Below are 20,368 nucleotides of genomic sequence, written 5' to 3'. Positions count from 1 at the left end.
TAATAAGCCAACGAATAAAAATCATTATAATAAAAATTTGGGGACTATTATTGAACAACCCATTGAACCCTGTTTCTCTAAGTAATTTCTCTTGGGAGAGTGGGGGTACCTTCCCCAATTTATGCAAAGGAGAACCAGAAATTGGTCTAGCAGTTAGCGAGATCTTTCGATATACATTTATAATCCAGGTATTGACAGATATACACAAACACACAATGTTAATTTTGAATATTGACTAGTAGTTGCGCTCCTCAAGGCTTTTAAGGGCACCTAAGGTGAGGGGAGGTCAACCCACAACCCCTATTTTAGTTTTAAAAAGGATGACAACATCCATAAAACCGAAGCTCTAAAACGGCGGGAAAGAAGAACATTAAAACTAAAGAACTAAATAATCCGACTGTAAATGTGTTACTGTAAAAATGTTTAAACTGTTAAATACAGGATACTGTTTATATATATGTACTTTTTTATTAGGATTTGATTAGAGAGATGCCTTGAATATGATATTGTACCTTGTTGTCCTAGGAATCATTATTCCCAAAGTATGGTGAATAGGATAATTATCCTATTATATAAAGATGTAACTCTTTTTATACAATACATTTTAATTGGAACCGATGATCTGTTTAATAGTGAAACAATTGTCTTCCATTAATAAAATGTAAAAAAAATAACCCATGTTACATATATAAATAAATCCTTATAATAAAGTAACAGGATGTCTCTGTGTTTGTAAGTTTGTACCGAAGGATCTTGCTAACTGCTGAACCGATCGGGTTCTCCTTAACAGGGTAGCTTCTCATATGTCCCGGGAAAAAACATAACTAACACAATCTATCAGCGAAAAAATATTTTTGGTAAATAGCTGATTTTAAAATAGATTGACAAGAGAAAAAAAATTACATGTCCCTAGAGGCCTCTAGGGGCGTAGCCGCTAGTCCTATTATATAAAGTAGTATGCGTTTGTTGTCTGTCCCAAAGGATCTCGCTAACCGCTGAACCGATATTGTTCTCCTTTACAGTGAAGCTTCTTATAGGTCCTGGGAAGGTTTTAAACTATTTTTCGAGAGGGTGTCCTAACCCCCCTCTCCCCCCAAAAAAATATTTTTATAACTCTTTGGAAACTCAAATTTAAAATAGGATGAGGTCGACTTTTCCTTCTCCTACCAGTGCAGTGCCCCTAGAGGCTTCTAGGGGCGTAGCCGCTAGTATTATATAAAGTAGTAAGCTTTTTTTGGTCTGTAACAAAGGATCTTGCTAACCGCTGAACCGATTAGGTTCTCCATTGTAGAGAACCTTCCCATAGGTCCCGGGATGGTTTTAGGCTATTTTATATTTAAGCCTTGGGATGGTTTTAGGCTATTTTTCTTCCACCTCCTTACCCCTCAACAGAAAGAGTCTACTAGATGCCAGGGGCGCAGCCGCTATTCCAAGTATATAAAGTAAATTTGATATATCGCTAACCGCTGAACCGATTAGAGAACCTTTACATAGGTACAGGATGGTTTTAGGCAACTTTTTTATTTTAATTTAAGTCTAGGGATGGTTTTAGTCTATTCTGCTCTTTTCTACCCATTGAAATACAAAGCCCCCAAAGGCTAGGGACGCAGCCGCTAGTTTCATACAAAAAGTTGTAAAAAAATCCGCATGTTTTGAATGTCTAAATAAACGAAAAAAGCTAACACATGGACGGAACGACCCTAATTATAGAAAATCTTTGCTTCCGTCTGCAGTTTATGGGGTGGATAATATGTGAAAACCAGAGTTAAAGATCTAAGGGATAAGATAATGGCCGGTAAAATAATTTTAATTTCCAAGTTTAATTAATTAATTACTACTTTCTATTTATTTTTTTCTATTACCTATGTATTAAACTTTTACCCCCATTTTGGTTAAATAGTAAAACTTCAATGTACGCCCTTGAATTGATTTCATAAGTATCAGCTGTTCAATCACTTCCGGCGAAAAAAATAAGTTGCCAACCTTCTATAGAGTTTGTACCACATAAATGGGAATGTGAAAAAAAAAAATTACATTGGTTGAGACTAGCAGCTACGCCACTAGAGGCTTCCATGGACACTTAGGGTAATTAATCAAATAAAAATGTCTGACTCTAAGCCTGGGATTTTATTTTTGACAAGGAAATTAATTTTCTTCTGATGGGTAGGGGAGGAACTTTTTCTTTAAGCAATTTCTCTTGGGAGCCCAGACAAACATCCTGTTACTTTTATAAAAGGAATGATAATTACATATAGTTATTGAAAAAAATATCAGTAAAATATACAAAATATTTAATTTTTTTTTGAAATTATTACTTTTTTGGTCTTGGTCTAATATTTGTATGTGTTGGCTAGTGAAGGATTATGAAGACTCCTGTTCTTATTTTCTGCCATCCTGTTATTATAAGGTTTATTTCTCAGTAAAATTATGTTAATATTATCAATAATTTTATGAATAAAAACATAAACACTAAATGTCAAAAGATACAACCAAAAAAATACTGAATGTACTATTATTTCTTAAGATAATTTCATACTTGTTTTACAGACTGTGGTTCCTTCTATTAAAATGTACTTTATGAACATTCCACCTCAGGTCAAAAGATACAACCCAAACTTATCCTACACATGTGTTCTGATATCCCAATAAACATAAGGAAATATATGTGAGAAAAACCAAGATTTTGAGAGAATAAGGAAGGTGAAAAGGCAGAATTTATATATTCTCTATACCTCTATTTCAGTTATGATATCCCAATATAAATTAGGAAAATTATCTGAGAAAAAGGAAGAATTAGGGGAATTAAGGAAGAACTTCATAGAATAAGCTAGGTTATCTGAAAACAAGAGAGAATTAGTAAGGAAAAGGAAGAATTACTTAGAATAAGCTAGATTTTCTTAGAATAAGGAAGAATGTCTTAGAATAAGGTAGATTTTCTTAGAATAAGGAATAATGTCTTAGAATAAGGTAGATTTTCATAGAATTAGGAAGTATTTCTTAGAATAAGGTAGATCTTATTAGAATAAGGAAGAATTTCTTAGAAAAAGGAAGAATGTCTTAGAATAAGGTAGATTTTCTTAGAATAAGGAAGAATGTCTTAGAATAAGGTAGATTTTCTTAGAATAAGGAAGAATGTCTTAGAATAAGGTAGATCTTATTAGAATAAGGTAGATTTTCTCAGAATAAGGAAGAATGTCTTATGATAAGGTAGATTTTCATAGAATTAGGAAGTATTTCTTAGAATAAGGTAGATCTTATTAGAATAAGGAAGAATTTCTTAGAATAAGGAAGAATGTCTTAGAATAAGTTAGATTTTCTTAGAATAAGGAAGAATGTCTTATAATAAGGTAGATTTTCATAGAATTAGGAAGTATTTCTTAGAATAAGGAAGAATTTGAGGGAAAAAGGTAGATTTTCTTAGAATAAGGAAGAATTTGCTAGAATAAGGTAGGTCTTCTTAGAATAAGGGAGAATTTGTGTAATTAAGGTAGAATTTCTGAGAATAAGTAAGAATTTGGGTAAATAAGGTAGATTTATTAAGCATAGTTGTAATAGTGAGGAAAAGGAAGAATTTCTAAGAATTAGAAAGAATTTGTAAGATGGTGGACAGAGGTCACCTTCCTTTAGTGAGAATTTGTAAGATAGTGGACAGAAATCACCTTCCTTACTGAGAATTTGTAAGAAAAAGGAAAGTAAATAGCCTTCCTTTACCCAAGGAAGGGAATTTCTGTCCTTTTTAGGAATGACTTCATTTTCTTCATATGATCCATAAAAGTTAATACACCTTCTTTTCAATTTTGTTTCATAACTTTTAACAATGAAATGTCATAATGTGTTTTTGTAAACACAAAATTTAATTTTCCAAAACAAGGAAATTTTGTTTTATACTATTAAATGTCAAATCTAATTTCTGTTGTTGTCAAATATAGACATAAAAAAATTTAGCACAATTTTGTAAAATGATTTAATTATTTATTGAAATAAGACATTGTTAATATATTAGATTTGTTGGCAAATTAGAGCTTTGTCATAAGATGAAAATATTTTGAATGTTTTAAACCTAACTGAAACTAATATTTTAATAAAATAAGAAAAAATACTCAGCTGGGTAGAGCTAAATTCTAAACAAGAGCTAGATCTCAAGCTATTGGTGCCCTGTGGGCCGTGGGGGTATAAGCAGATTCACTATTCATAATTGATTTCTTGTCATTATTTGAACATGAATAAGATAATTTTTATAACTTTAGGACCAAAGTGTGAGGTTTAATAATGAAAAATAGAGGTTTGTTTACACCCTTTAAATCTTTTTCAAAAATTCAAATTATTTTAGAAGTTAGCAAGATCTTAAGGGAATAATATCAGACAGACACACATATATAGGCTATTAGTTTTGTACACATTAATCTATATCTATTTAAGAAACTACTATTAAAAGTTTACGATAAATGTCAAGATTTCCGTGTAAAAACATGAAAATAGCATCAACATATTATTGTAACAAAAATACAACTCTTTAGTTTACTTGGCAGTACAAAAAAAAGGATTGGTAATGCTGTTATTCAGGGATCTAAATGGATAAGACAATAGCAGTTAAATTGATATACATCCCCAATGATGATACACAAAATTACCCCTTCTGTAGTGTAAATTTAGAGGTTGAAACACATTCAATTTGATAAACCAACAAATCAAAATTCACTAAAGTCCCCAAAGTTGTTAAGACAACTAACCAGAAAACGTTATTATACAACTTTGGGGACTAGTGTTATAAACAGTCCATTGTCCCCTCTCTCTCTGGTTGTTATTACATCAGCATAAGATTTCAATATTACGTCTGCTACAATTAACAAAATGTCAATTATTTATGGTCATATAGTTGACATAAACTATAAGAACAAGTCTATTTTGATGAAAGAGACAATGTGGTTCTAAAACCTTCATGACGAAAGTTTTAAAACGGGGAAACAATATCTAATCTAATTCCAAAACTTTGCTGCTTTTGACGTAGATATAAGAATACACGATACAAAATCTTAAGTCTCACTTTTTAAAAGCAAAGCGTTTTTATGATTAGGGATGGCCTACGTTTGTCCGTCCGTATAGGTTGTATCTTTTCGTTAATTTAGACATGTAACCTTAATTTAACCTATCGATTTCAATCCTTGCATGATGTTTCGTATAACATTTAGGTACGATTTAGTAAGCGTGGCAACACTATAAAAGTCACGCACGTTCAAATTTATGTACAATATTGTTTAGACTTTCATATTAATGTTAAGCCTATTAATTTCTGACACCGATGAAAGTTATTGATCGTTTGTCCTTTACTGAATTTAGACCTTCGCTTTTATGGATGTTGTCATTCTTTTCATACTTTTATCTTTACTTTGCAACCCATATGTAATATAATACACATTTTCAATGTGCTTTTTTATTTCCTTCAATATCTAAGAATGAAACTTACCTACGTTTGTACTATTGTTTTTGTTCAGACCTACCAGTCAATGTTTTTTTAAATTATAGTTTGAATTGAGTTTCATTATTGTTATTTGTTTATTTCAGATTTGGTAATCTGGTATTATCATCTTAGGATTTTATAGTAGCATCGCTACTAAAAAGGGGCTTCAAAATATTTATTAAGTATACTTCAGAATACAATTTCATTTCATTTTGTAATTTGCAATGGGATCTATTTTATTTTATTATTTGTTGGTGTAAATTTGAAAAGTATTTATATCAAAATAAAATGTCAAAATCTTCGTGCTAGGGGGCTAGAAATATTTATATCCTATAAAATAAATTTGTAAGGTATTTTTAGTCTTTAGCTAAAGATCTCGTAAATGGCTGATCCTTATGTGTAATTCTTTTCCGGGTAGGTTTATACATGTCTTGGGGGTGGTTTTAGGCTGTTTTCCTGACATATTCGTCCTCCCCTGGAGGCTAGGTGCGCAGCAACGTGCAATATATAAATTGTTGAGCAGATTTTTATAATTCTTATTCATTGATATAATCTTATATTACATTCTTTTATACTTTGTAAGTTAAGCATAATTTTTTATGGTTAGTTGAGTTTCTGACATATTAAGATGATACAATATGTGTATACCATACGTACTCCCCTATCTACAGGGATATTATGGGATAAGACAATGGACTATAAATAAATGTACACCCCCAATGCAGATAAATAAAAAATTACCCCATCAATAGATCAAAATTATATTTTGAAAATAATTGATTAATAATTGTATTTTGAAACAAAACAATTCAATGAAAAGAACCCAAAGTTTTTAGCCAATAAATAGAATAACGTGGCTATAAGCTAATTTTTTCTGTAAAGAAATAGATGAAAATATTTCAGTGTTTTATGATATTCCTAATAGATGTATATACAGATAACTACCTGCCCCCATTTTCCAAGGACCTTTTTCGTCTTGGAGCTAATTTTTCTGCTACTTGGCGTTATTAATATTCCTGACACTATTGGTTGATCTTCAAAGACCCAATGTCTCACAAAATAGGAATTTTTTTTTTTTTTTTCTGGGAACCCTTACAAATAGGTAGACCTATGATAATGTACACTTTTATCACACATATCTACCATTCATCCGTCATGTTTTTTTAGTTTTTTTAGCCGGTGCCTTCGGCACCTCGGGCTAAAAAAATAGTTTTAATCTTATAATTGTACATTCTATATCCGCGAAAAGCCGTTTATAATACGATGCGAGAAATAACTATTAATATCATTTTAAATTCATATTTTTAATACAAAGGTTTCTTTATTACGATTTTATGCGTTGTATTTTTTCCTGTTAAAAAAGTATTGTACATGCTCTAAGAAGCACTAAACATTTGTTACTTTTTATCCTAAAAAATAAAACGTGGCAATTTAATTTTAAAAATTCTTTATCCTGACTCAGTAAAACTGTTGTATACAAAGGGGAAGTCATTAGTTCTGTTTTCTTTTCAATTAAAAAGTAGTGTTATGTCAAATAAAGGTTTCTTTTAAAGTTGAAAAAGGTAAAACAAAAATTTTGGGGGCGATTAGTATATTTTGAACTTAATTGAAGGGGGTGTATCCGGCCCCTTGCAAAATTAAGGGGGTTAAATACAACTCTCTTAATAAGGGTCTACTCCCCCCTGTTACATCCCCCTAATACAGCCGACGGGGTGTCAGGGTAAAAATTTGTACGCTGTTCGGGTCAATTTACTTATCCAGGGAAGCTTTTTTTGACTTTTCAATTAATTAATGGATACCAAGGGGGATTTATCCACCCTTTAAAACCTTTAAAACCCTTTTGTTGTACCTAATCTACCCCCGAAAGATAACAATCCCCTAGATTTTGGAACAAGGGGGTGTAAAAACCGTTAGCACGCCACTGCTTTGTAGTCAAATAATTTTCATATTGAAAACGCTGAAAACATCCTTTCTATTAATTTGCTTTTGATTCCTTATATGCAATGTAATTTTTTTCTTACTTTTCTTTCAACTAAAAACAAGATATAATGTAAAACTGAAGTATTGGTCATTAATTTAAATTAAATTAAAGTAAGAGAGTTTCCCTTTATTTTCTTATATAAGTGCAGTATATGCATTTTTAACACTTTTATCTAAAAAAATCTAATTTCATAACATTTTTTCATGAAAAAAATAATTTTATAGTTTCTGGTGAAAATTATTTAGATTGAAAAAGAATGTATGATCAAAGTCAGGTTAAAAATTCAGGAAAACATTTGATTTTGCATAATTTTTAAATATTAAAATCAGGATGGAAAATTTTACATTTTGAATTAGAATTTATGTTAAGTTGGTCGAGTTGAAAATGTTGGCAAAAAGATTATCTTGGTTTACAAGGAGGGAAGCTTTTTTAGATCCTTTAGACACTTTTTTATCAGTTTGGTGACAGGGACCTAAGGGGTTTTGAAAATGGCCGATAAATTGATGTACATCCCCAATGACGACACATAAAATTACCCTTTCTGTAGATTGAAACTATTGGTTAAAACGTTTGAATAATCAACTTAATAAACCAACTAATCAACATTCAGTAAAAGTCCCCAAAGTTGTAAAGCCAATGAATAAGAAAACTTTATAGTAAAACTTTGGGGACTATCTCTGGTTTTGAGAATGAAATATTACCCCCTTAAGAAAAACAGCCAATCCAATCATCCCACCCCTCTATAGAAATTATCTACCATCAATGATGAGGGAAATGATTACCCCGACCCCGTAAATCCCTTTAGTCGAGGCAATTTCAATAATTTATGTCAACTATGTATTAGATAATAGTTATTTCTTGCATCGTATTATAAACAGCTTTCCGCGGATATAGAATGTACAATTATAAGATTATAACCAGTTTTTTTTAGCCCCGAGTTGCCGATTGTACATTTTTATATTCGTAGAAAGCTGAATATAATATGATGCTAGACATAGTTTTTTCGTATGGATAAGAACAGGTTCCTATACAACAGATTCGAATGAATACGAGAAAATGTCTTACACATTAAACCGAAATGCTATTAATCAAATGATAATTTTAATTTAAATATATTATTATTTCGATTTCATGCCATTTATCAAAAGCGGCTATGACTGGCTTTTTATTGTGATGAATTTATCCTAAAGACATTATGAGTACTTTCTATATACTGATGGAGAAATAATAACAACAGCAAATTTGGAAGTGAATTTTTAAAGGCTAGGAGGCAAAGCCAAAATAGAAAATTAAAATTATTTGAAGCCTGACATAAATTGGAATTTATATTTTTCATAAAAGTTTTGTACTAGTGTATCTTTGGTGAAGGCTGGCCTGTTAAACCTTGTAATACTTTTGTTGCCATACATTTTCAAAAGACTCTATCAAACTAACTGTATTTAATAAAAGTGGTAATGGCTGACAAAATGCAGACCCGTTGGTAAAATTTTTTATTTTACTTTATGAATATGTATAAGAAAGGCTACTAGAAACATACAAGTTCAAATTATCGACATTCTGATGGTAAGACGATATGTTGTTGATAAAATACCATGACCAAAGATTAACATGGTAGGGCAGCGCATGGATGGATAAAGTCTATGTATTCTAATATTCATGGGGATAGACAAACTTTTTACCATAGGTACTACAAAATTAATTAGGGAAAAAGCACACTTTAGGGTTTATGTTGCTTTGTCTTGAGCTAAAAATTAAAATAATAAAAAATAAGTGGTAACGCTGAAAAAAAGAAAGTTTTAGCAATATCGCAGGAGCCGCTTATTTAATCCTACTACTTCATGCACATATGGCCAAATTAAGGATATGTTTTGACATCAAGCTGATTTTTAAGCTACGAAACACCAACATCTGAGCGGCTTTTACCTTGCTTATGCATGGCTGCCGACTCCGAGCCCTGATTACAGTAAGTCTAAATAAAGACAGATATTCTTTAATTGAAGATCAACCCCCTGAAATTGACTATTAATTAAATGTATATGTAATAAAAAATTCGTTGATATTTTTGGACCTAATTGTTTTTGTTATATTGTATCACTCCTATCTATTATAGGCACACAGAAGATGAATATGCCTGCTCCGCAGAGAATGGTATTGGTTATCCGGCTAGGAAGACTGTTAGAATATCAGTTGATTGTAAGTAAATATATAAAACTGAGCAGCTACTCTATAATTTACAATGTATGTATGTCCATGTAAATGTATTGGTTATCCGGCTAGGAAGACTGTTAGAATATCAGTTGATTGTAAGTAAATATATAGAATTGAGCAGCTTCTCTATATTTTACAATGTATGTATGTCCATGTAAATGTATTGGTTATCCGGCTAGGAAGACTGTTAGAATATCAGTTGATTGTAAGTAAATATATAAAACTGCGCAGCTACTCTATATTTTACAATAGATGTTTGTTAGATTGTCAGTTAATTGTAAGTTAATATCTAAAAGTACCGAAGCTATTCTATATTTTACAATATCTGTATGTCCATATTTTATTTGTCAGAAAGACTGTTAAAACATTAGTTGATTGTAAGTAAATATCTAAATATATTTTATAATGTCTATATGTCCATTTATTAATTTAAAATTTAATTAAATGTTGTAACTCGCAAACAATGAATATGAAACTGTAAACTTAATTGCATTACGTATAAAAACAACAAGGCTGACATTATTATTAAAGTAACGAAGCTAAAATTGTAAAACAATTTATATAAATATCAATAAAAGACTAAATTTTTTGATTTGTTTCTTTCATAAGCGTCCGAAAATATCATTAAAATTCATATTCAATACTATTAGAATCTCTCATTGGTCTAAAAATCTTCCAAATAGATTAATTTTCACCTATTAATTAAAAATGAATTAGTTTTTGAAAATCTAATATCAATTGTCTTTTGTTAATATTTACAAAATTTTATTATGTAAGATGTTAGTTTACGAGTACAATTTACTTGCAGAAACAAAATAGAAAGTAATTCATATGAAGTATATCCTAAAAACTAACGCAGCAAATACAATTTAATAAATTAAAGAGTAGTAATGGATCTTGCAATTAGAATAATTGTTAGGGTGAAAAAAGATAAATTTTAATTTTAAAGGATATTATTCTTTCTGAAATTGCCAGCTTATACCAACAACGAAAATAATTCGAAAAAAATCACGAAACCCATACGTGTTTTTCAGCTGTCGTTGGGGGGCAACACACAGTGAAAATGACGACCATTCCATCTGCCTCCCAATTATTATTTTTGATTTATTTCGCTGGTTGGTTGTACCTTATACATGTGAAATTGCACATTTTTAAGACCTGTTGGGTTGAAATGGCAATTTCATAAGACTAAATTAATCTTTAGAGTAGCTACGCTTATAAAAAAGAATAGCAATACATACGGTGCATTATTTGCCAAATGTACCACTTTTCTGCACTACCTCTCCGATTTTGTTAATACTCTATATTTTGGTCCGTTGGGTCATTCAAGGATGCTGGATGGTCAAAAAAAAGTTTCAGAGTCCCTGGATGTCTAGATATCTAGCTATCTATGAAGGTAGGTAACAAAAATGTAAAAAACACCCATTTTTTCACAATTTTAAAAATTAATTTTTTCATCAATCTTACATCCAATCTATACATTTTATACACCAAAATGATCGTTTATTCATGTAAAAAGCGCACATAATGCTATTTTGGCCAAAACTCTAATTTTACAGGGTGTCCAACAAAAAGTGTATTTTGGATATCTAGCTTAATACCCAAAATACCTGTCCGAAAAAAATCATTTTTTTTGGCTTAAATCCTGTGTTTTATCTGTGTGCATATGTGGTATATAACGGTTCGGACCACCCGGGACTATAAGGTTGTCAAATTTCACTTTGGGACACCCTGTAAATGGGATTTTTGCGTCTGTTGAGCTAAAACTTGGTCCAAATTGGCTATTTTTTTCAAATTACTCTAATATGTGTCTTAGTATGTTTGGCCATAGTGTTTTCTGACCAGATCATTAATTTCATATTTTTTGGACACCCTGTATTTTCAAAAAAAGAGAAAATTTTTTTTTTTTTTTTTTAATTATTTTCTATTTTTAAGTTACTTAAAACTGTCATATAGATACAGATTTTGACTAATAACAATAATATTTGCCTATTTTACAATTTTTTACACTTTTGGGACACCCTGTGCATGTTTTTGAAAAATGATGGTTTTTGCCCATTTTTGGGGGGAAGGAGTCGTTTTAGGGCCATAGACCATTTCTTCATTTTTGTAGGACTTTTCAAGACACAACATTTGTTATTTATGCAAAAACCGCAAAAACCGAACCGTTTTGCCGTTATTCACCGCCAAAGGCGGAATTTTTTACGTTTTTTGCCGTTCCCGAGGTTCTAATGGGCATTTGTGGTAAGAAGACGTTGATTTATCAAGATAACTGTAAAATACTTTTATTTTGGCATTTTAATTTACTAAATTTCATGTGAAGTAAATTTTTTTGTATATCCAAACGATTTTTGTCAAAAGGAATTTCAAATGCACATGATTTATGTTTCTTTTATCACTTATGTTATAGCAATTATTTATGTTATATTCACTTAATTTTCTTGTTTTAACAATTGAAATCCATCTCGATGAAAAACGGTTAGCTGCACAAAAAATTTTACTTAATATGAAATTTAGTAAATTAAATTACCTAAATAAAAGTATTTAAGAGGGATCTTGATAAATCAACGTTTTCTTACCACAAATGCCCATTACAACCTCCGGAACGGCAAAAACGTAAAAAAATTCCGCCTTTGGCGGTGAATAACGGCAAAACGGTTCGGTTTTTGCGGTTTTTGCATAAATAACAAATGATGTGTCTTGAAAAGTTCTACAAAAATGAAGAAATAGTCTATGGCCCTAAAACGACTCCTTCCCCCAAAAAATGGGCAAAAACCATCATTTTTCAAAAACATGCACAGGGTGTCCCAAAAGTGTAAAAAATTGTAAAATAGGCAAATATTATTGTTATTAGTCAAAATCTGTATCTATACGACAGTTTTAAGTAACTTAAAAATAGAAAAAAAATTTTAAAAAAAACAAAATTTTTTTTTCTCTTTTTTTAAAAATACAGGGTGTCCAAAAAATATGAAATTAATGATCTGGTCAGAAAACACTATGGCCAAACATACTAAGACACATATTAGAGTAATTTGAAAAAAATAGCCAATTTGGACCAAGTTTTAGCTCAACAGACGCAAAAATCCCATTTACAGGGTGTCCCAAAGTGAAATTTGACAACCTTATAGTCCCGGGTGGTCCGAACCGTTATATACCACATATGCACACAGATAAAACACAGGATTTAAGCCAAAAAAAATGATTTTTTTCGGACAGGTATTTTGGGTATTACGCTAGATATCCAAAATACACTTTTTGTTGGACACCCTGTAAAATTAGAGTTTTGGCCAAAATAGCATTATGTGCGCTTTTTACATGAATAAACGATCATTTTGGTGTATAAAATGTATAGATTGGATGTAAGATTGATGAAAAAATTAATTTTTAAAATTGTGAAAAAATGGGTGTTTTTTACATTTTTGTTACCTACCTTCATAGATAGCTAGATATCTAGACATCCAGGGACTCTGAAACTTTTTTTTGACCATCCAGCATCCTTGAATGACCCAACGGACCAAAATATAGAGTATTAACAAAATCGGAGAGGTAGTGCAGAAAAGTGGTACATTTGGCAAATAATGCACCATACATATAAGTATTACCGTATATATAATCATATTGCAAAAGACTGATATAATATATTTTGTGAATATTCGTATGTTGGCAAATGCTTCTATAATCAATTTATCCTTACAACATGTCTTGCAATTATACCAGGGAGGGACAGAACATTGGACTCGACTGTAAATTATACTGATCCCCAAATCTTTATATACTTATTCGTTATCTTAAAAACTTTGGATACTTTTATTGAATTTTGGTTAGTTGGTTTACAACCAATTACTTTAATCTTCAAAAAGGGTAGTTTTGTTTATAATTACTGGGGATATGTGTTACTTTATAGTCAATTTTTTATTGTGTTTTAAACAGATGGACAGCAAAGTAAGTTATATACAATGTGGCCATTTGGACGATAAATATTCAAAATTAACAGTCTATCTTAAAAAATCATACTCTTTACATTTAATATTAATCCTTCATTTATTTTCAATTATTATGTGAAATACATGTTTCTATCAATGCCTTAATACGCATAACATATGTCCTATTTGGTTTAACTCAGAAAAATGATGTCCCAACATTTTTCCTTTCATTGCTTCGTCTTTCCTCGGATCTACTGATTAATTTTAAGAATTACCAGCTAAATAATTCCAATAAGATTTTATTCTTTTAAGGAAAAATGTGTTCATTATTTAGAGCCTTCTGTAAAAAATGTTACAGATTTACCCCAACTAAATTAGTTGTTTTTAAAGAAAGGATTTTTTCCTAGACTAAAAACATTTTAGGCCAAAAGATTGTAATTTACTGGATAAGCAAACAATCAACCATTTATTTTGTATAATTATTGTGAATTATGTTTTTAGATGCTCCTGAAGTACATGCAGAACGTAAACAAGTACATGGTGGACCCGCTTATCCAGTCGACATTTCTTGCATTGTCTACTCAAGGTAAATTTTCATCATGGTTTCGAACATTTAACTCAGTGTCTAAAGGATAGGTACTTGAAGGTCACTATTATCCAGTCTGTATTTTTGAAGATTTTAAAACTTTTCATCTTGGTTTAAGATAAACGTTAGTAGAGGTGTCACTTATCCTGTTGATAGTTAAAAGTTTCGAACTTTTTAATCACAAGCTTTGTAATAGGTAATATATCCACTTATATCTACCAAACAGCTGTCTTTAGCCTATTTGGCATTGTAGAAAAAAAGCCCCTAGAGAATTAATACAAAATTGAAAATCAGTTAAAGATAGAACAATTCAACTACAGCTTTTACTTACCAACAGCTCTAAGGACCGATTGCAGAACCTTACACAAAAGAATTCAGTGAATATTATGTAGATTACAATTAATTGTTGAAACGTTTGGACACTCAACTTAATGAAACAGCCAATCAAAATTCAATAAAAATCCTCAAAAGTGATAACAAATAAGAAAACGTTATTATAAAACTTTGGGGCCTAGTGTAATAAACAGGCCAATGTCCCCTCCCCCCCTGGGTTTTTAAAGTTACCTAAGAGTTAGAAAAAATATTGAATAAGAACTTACATGTTTAGTTAATGTTTTGACTTTACATGAAAGAGAGTTTTAATCCAAATTTATTTCCTGCAAACTTAAATTCCCAGTATTTTCTTTATAAAAATTCATATAAATTTACATTAGATACATTATATATGGGTAAATTTCCATTCTTCTTAAATTGGACCTAAAAACGATATTTAGGTATATTGTTTTGTTTTTTGCAACAAAAATTATTGATTGCTTACTTTGGCTGTTATTTAGTCAGCTGCTATATGAGATAGCCTTTGATCAAAGATATACTCTACCAGCCGTCCTTTGTGACAATGGGGAATGATTAGTTTCTCAGCTGCTATATGAGATAAACTACTAAAATTCCCCTGACCAATCTGTAACTACTCCCTTAATAAAGATATGAATATTTTTTCTTAGCTTAATTGAATAACTGCTCAAATATTTTATATAAAGAGGGTTGGGTCAACTAAAAAATACAAGGATTTTACAGATATATAATCTGAGAAAGGATAATATTTCTCATAGATATTTTACATGGTGTGGCATCATTTCTGCATAAGTATCAGTAGCCCCAACTGGTATTATCGCTTAATCAGAACGCAAATGACCATATTGTAAAAATCTTGTTTCAGATAGTCCAAAATACTTTTCTATAAAAACGCCAAGTACATTGTTAACAAAGCATCATGTTTAATCATTAGATTAACATCCAAATGAAAACTTTAAAAACGTAACCATCAAAAATAGTATAGATGTATATACAAATATCTACCTGCCCCCCTTTTCCAAGGACCTTTTTTCGTCCGCTAACTAATGTTTTCTGCTACTTAGCTGTACTTAGCTTATTATTCTCGACACTATTGGTTGATTTTCAAATAAATGGCACAAGTTCCTTGGGATGGAGATATACAGTTATTCAACCACTTCCCCTTCTGTGTTTCACTCTAATGTCAAAATAGCCAAATTTAAAAGTTGACTTTGTTTTTTTTTTGTGCGGATTTGGAGGCACAGCAGATATTTTGCATATGATATGATGATCATATCAACATATGTTAATATTCAAATCTTTATGTCATTCTTCATTTCTATTATTCTCATTTTTCTCACCCTTTCATCGAAATTTCTCTTTCTCTCTCTCTCTCTCTCTCTCTCTCTCTCTACCACTACTATTCTTTCTATCTATCTATTCTCTGTTGAAGATTTGAATATGTAAAATTATCTGACAGAATATATGTTTATATGCATGATTTGGCAAGTATTTAGGGATTCGATAATGAGAGAAAAATTAATCTCCAAGAGATAAATATACTGTCTACTATGTAAATGCATATTTTTTATTCTTGAGTTTTATAAATGTTTCTTGTCGTTAAAAATGTCAAAAATATCCAAGAGCCCCCCCCCTCTATCTCGGCTCCTGGTACAGATAAAGACGTAAATTTTTTTCTGGTGGTTCATGTGTATTTTAGAGAAAATTACTTTTTCTAGTCATAGCAGTCAGACCGCTCCTTAGCCGCTTTTTAGCGGCCAGCCGCTAAATTTTAAAACAGCTGTAGAGCAGGCAATTTTGCAGCTAGGATGACCAAATTTTAGGACGAACTTTTATTTTTCATAACAAAAAAATTACTATTTCTGATCATCGCCAAAAAACGGCAAATAACGGATACCGCCATTTTCGGCGGTTACGGCGGTAAAACGGCGGTTGGCGGCGCAAATTATTATTTTTATCTGTTTATTATTGCTCAAGGATTTACCAAAAAAAATTATAGGTCTCTAGCTGTAATAGAAGCCACGATATTCATGATATATGTCTGTAGTAAAAGACAGACAAAAATCGGTCATAAAATCGGTCAGGGAGCGGTCAAACGGTCATAACACCACTTTTCTCAGAAGGTCATTGATATCTAAGTATTCACCAAAAAAAATTTTAGGTTTTTACCTTATACACAAAAGTCATAATGTAGAAATTAAGATTTTTTTAGAATTTTTTTCTATTTTTTTTGCTACCCAACCGACTTTGACCGGACACCACGACCGACACAGACCAGATATCCTAATAAAATCAACTCTTTCCGACGTATAATTACTAAACTTAAAAAGTCATGAAGTTACAGCTCTCCATCTTACCTACAAAAAAAATGAGATTGAAAAAACTAGAGGGGGGGGGGCTCTTGGAGCCCCCCCCCCCCCCCGGATCTGTAAGGGTTAACAAATAAAGCATAGACGTCCAAGGGGGGGGGGGGTAATGGGGCTATTACCCCCCCCAAACGATTTTTTTCATTTTACCCCCCCCCCCCATTTAAAATTTACCCCTACCCTGAGGGTGCCTACGGCATCCCCAACCATTTAGGAGGGAGTATTTAACCCCCCCAAACAATTTTTGGGGGGTAAATACTCCCCCCAAAATAAAAAATCTCTAATAAAAAATTTTTGCGCGCTTCGCGCTCATTTTTAATACTATATATTCAATAAAATTTAAATTACCCCCCCCAAAAAAATTTTACCCCGGGGGTAAATTTTGGGGGGGTAAACTAGATTTACCCCTGCCAAAAGATTTCAGGGGGGGTAAAAAAAATTTGCGGCACGCTTCGGGCGCCATTTTACCCCACAAAAAACGAATTACCCCCCCCTTAAAAATTTTTTACCCCCCCTCCAAAAAAACAGCTTGGACGCCCGTGAAATAAAGCTCGCAAATGTCGCTAGTATGTCAACTATGAACCCTTTATTTCATTTGGTATATTATTTCTTTATTGACCTATCTCTGTATGTCTGATAGTGTATACTGTTTAGTATTATGATATATTTGTATTATTATTCAGTTCTCAAATATCAACAATTCCTCTAAACTTTATTATTAACATTCACACGGATTTATATCTACAAGTTAATTTTTCTACAAGAAAACGAATACATTAAGTAGTAGGATGTATATTTGTATTTGATCTTTAGAGTACCACTAGGTCTTGTTTTTTTTTATTTGTTTGGGGAGTCATTATATATTCAGCAATTTACCTCTTACTCTTTGAATATACTACCCTTAATTACTAACTTTTGGCTGTTTGCGGGTCCAAACATTTTATAAAGGATTATGCCTCTCAACACGTGTTTGACATAGTAGAAGTAAGAACTATATATAATTTTCTTACTTAAAACGTAGTAGTTTTCATTGGACGACATTATTTGTCTAAGAGTATTAACAACAGGATGAACACTTTAGATTCTCTATTTGATAACCTTTTATGCTCCAAAAGTCTAAGAAATAAGTAGAAGTCTAGGCGTTAAAAAGTCATGCCGTAGAAAACATTTTCCAAAAATTAGCACATGCACTAAGTGACGTCTTGGAATTTTGCGAATTTTTTCTCAAAAACTTTCATAAACTAAGAAATTTATAAAATTCTCTTTCATGTCCTTAATTAATATTTTAAGTCTTTCACCTTCTTTTAATTATATTCATTCAAAAATATTTGTACTATATACTTTAATAATTTTACAAAGAACAAAATTATCAATAATTTTGTACTATGTACTTTTAAATATTTTGTTATTAACTACATTTTAATCTTTTAAACTTAATTGATTGTACAATTTTGTGTAACAAAAATAAGTACCAAAATATTCGATTGATGAAATTAAAATTAAGTAGAAAAAGTCCTTATAATTGTAACATTATTAAAATAAAGTATTTAAGGATCAATTAGTGCATGATTATTTTAGTAAATTCACCATTAATTTTTATAGAGCTGATTTCTGGAGACAAAGTCTTAAAAGTGGCTTTGTTTCTAGCCTAATGGGGCTTAACCTCAAGAGTGGGATAGATAATCTCCCCCTTATATTATTGTTTTGTTAATAAAAATAAAGGAAAATAAGTCATTGTAATTAATTTCTATAATTTGTATCTTATCTTCTTAAAGAATACCTTTTTTGATTTCTTTTCTTTAAAAAAAATATGAAAGTGTATGTACTTTAAGATATACATAAAATATTTCAACCATAAAAAATAGATATAAACAAATATTTGCATATTCAAAATATACATCACAGTAGACAAAATACATGACTTGGCAGCTGCCCAGATTTAGAGCGGCTGGCTGATGCTACGGTTGAAATTCTTAGTAACACTGGCAGCGAATTTTAAATTAAAAAAAATAGTTCGTTAAAAAGACAGGGATATAAAGGGATAAGACAATGGGGGATAAAAGGATGTGTAACCCCGATAATGATACACAAAATATCTGCTGTAAATTAAAATTTGTGGTTGAAACAATTGAACACTCAACTTAATGAATCAACCAATCAAAATTCCCCAAAGTTGTTATCCCAACAAATAAGAAAACGTTATTAAAAAACTTTGAGGACTACTGTAAGAGCAGCCCATTGTCCCTTCTCTCTTTCTGTGTTAAAAAAAGCAGTTCTATTTGGATTTATTGCTGATCAGAATATTTTGCAGGCGGTTGGCAAGCTTTGACAAAATATCAAACAAATTTCCAGTTCCACAATGTCAAGTTTATATTATATAGAATGGGTGGCTGGAGGGTGGGGGGGGAGGGTTATGGAAAAGGGAAATAAAATTATACCAGGTATGGATATTTGAATATAGGAAGTAAAGGAAGTGGGGCTTTGAAACTCGGAAATGGTAGATTAATTCTGCATAGAAATGTTAAAAAGTAGATATACACAGTTTTCTGTATGCTTTGTATTTTGTATCATTTTAGTACGATCAAATACAACCCAATTTTTTAAATTTTTCTTTTTTTTTTTTGGAGGGGGGGAGGGGTTGGATGTTGATGTCTTCAATATTGTTTAAACGTTTTTATCAGTTGAAATATTGAAATAATACGATAGATTGTTTTGTAATAATCTAGAATTTCTTACATTGAATACAGTTTTAGTTTTGGGTTAATTAAATTTTGGACCTACATAATTTACAAATTGTGCCTCTATTATGTTTATTATACTTGCTGACACGGGTTTAAACAAACAAGTCAAACTTTTTACCTTAACAAATTGTTGCTAATCTAAGGTGTGTTTATAGTAAAAAGGGATAGTTTATGCGGATCATTTTAAGCGTTACTTTGTTTACAGTTTTTTAAAAAACCATTAGAGGATTTTCTAACAAACACAGGTTATTATTTTTTTTGAATGTATTTTTTTGTTATCAATATGATTATTTAACACTATCTAATCTATAAACTTGAGTACCTCTATAAATATAATTAAAAGGTTGTAAATACAATTTCAAGTATTGTTTTAAATCAACTTTAAATCATGGTTTACTTAAATTTTGATGTTCTTGATCTAATCGTAAACTGCTATAATAAATTTTACGAGCTAAAAAGTTAAGTGTTAAGCAAATTAGCTTTTATAGAAATAGTTTACAATGTATAGACACTTTGTTAGATGTTTAGGTAACTATTTGGACTAAATGTTTGTGTTTGTTTACTAGATAAATTATTTACATTTGCAATTTCAAACTCAATGTCAACCTATATGAGGAAATCTAAAAAAATCAAATCGATATTAGGTTCCAAATGTAGTCTAATCTTATAATGTTGTTCAATGAAGCATTGCTTGCACAAAAGGGTAGCTCAAAGATAGGGAAGGATTTAAAGGACGTTTTTATTAAAAAGATTA

General features: G+C 30.8%; 1 protein-coding gene across 1 annotated transcript in view; it reads left to right on the top strand.

Annotated features, from left to right (window-relative positions):
- Nucleotides 1-20,368, top strand: part of LOC145325258 (opioid-binding protein/cell adhesion molecule homolog) — a 100,700-nt gene that overhangs the window by 61,953 nt on the left and 18,379 nt on the right. The window contains exons 8-9 of the mRNA XM_080168192.1: nucleotides 9,550-9,632; nucleotides 14,072-14,156. Coding sequence (XP_080024318.1) covers nucleotides 9,550-9,632; nucleotides 14,072-14,156 — 168 coding nt within the window. The remainder of the gene's footprint in view (nucleotides 1-9,549; nucleotides 9,633-14,071; nucleotides 14,157-20,368) is intronic.

This window comes from Acartia tonsa, chromosome 7 (assembly GCF_053477335.1).
Source record: "Acartia tonsa isolate MP-2025a chromosome 7, ASM5347733v1, whole genome shotgun sequence".
NCBI classification, from domain to species: domain Eukaryota; kingdom Metazoa; phylum Arthropoda; class Copepoda; order Calanoida; family Acartiidae; genus Acartia; species Acartia tonsa.
This window is presented reverse-complemented; position numbering and strand designations above follow the sequence as displayed.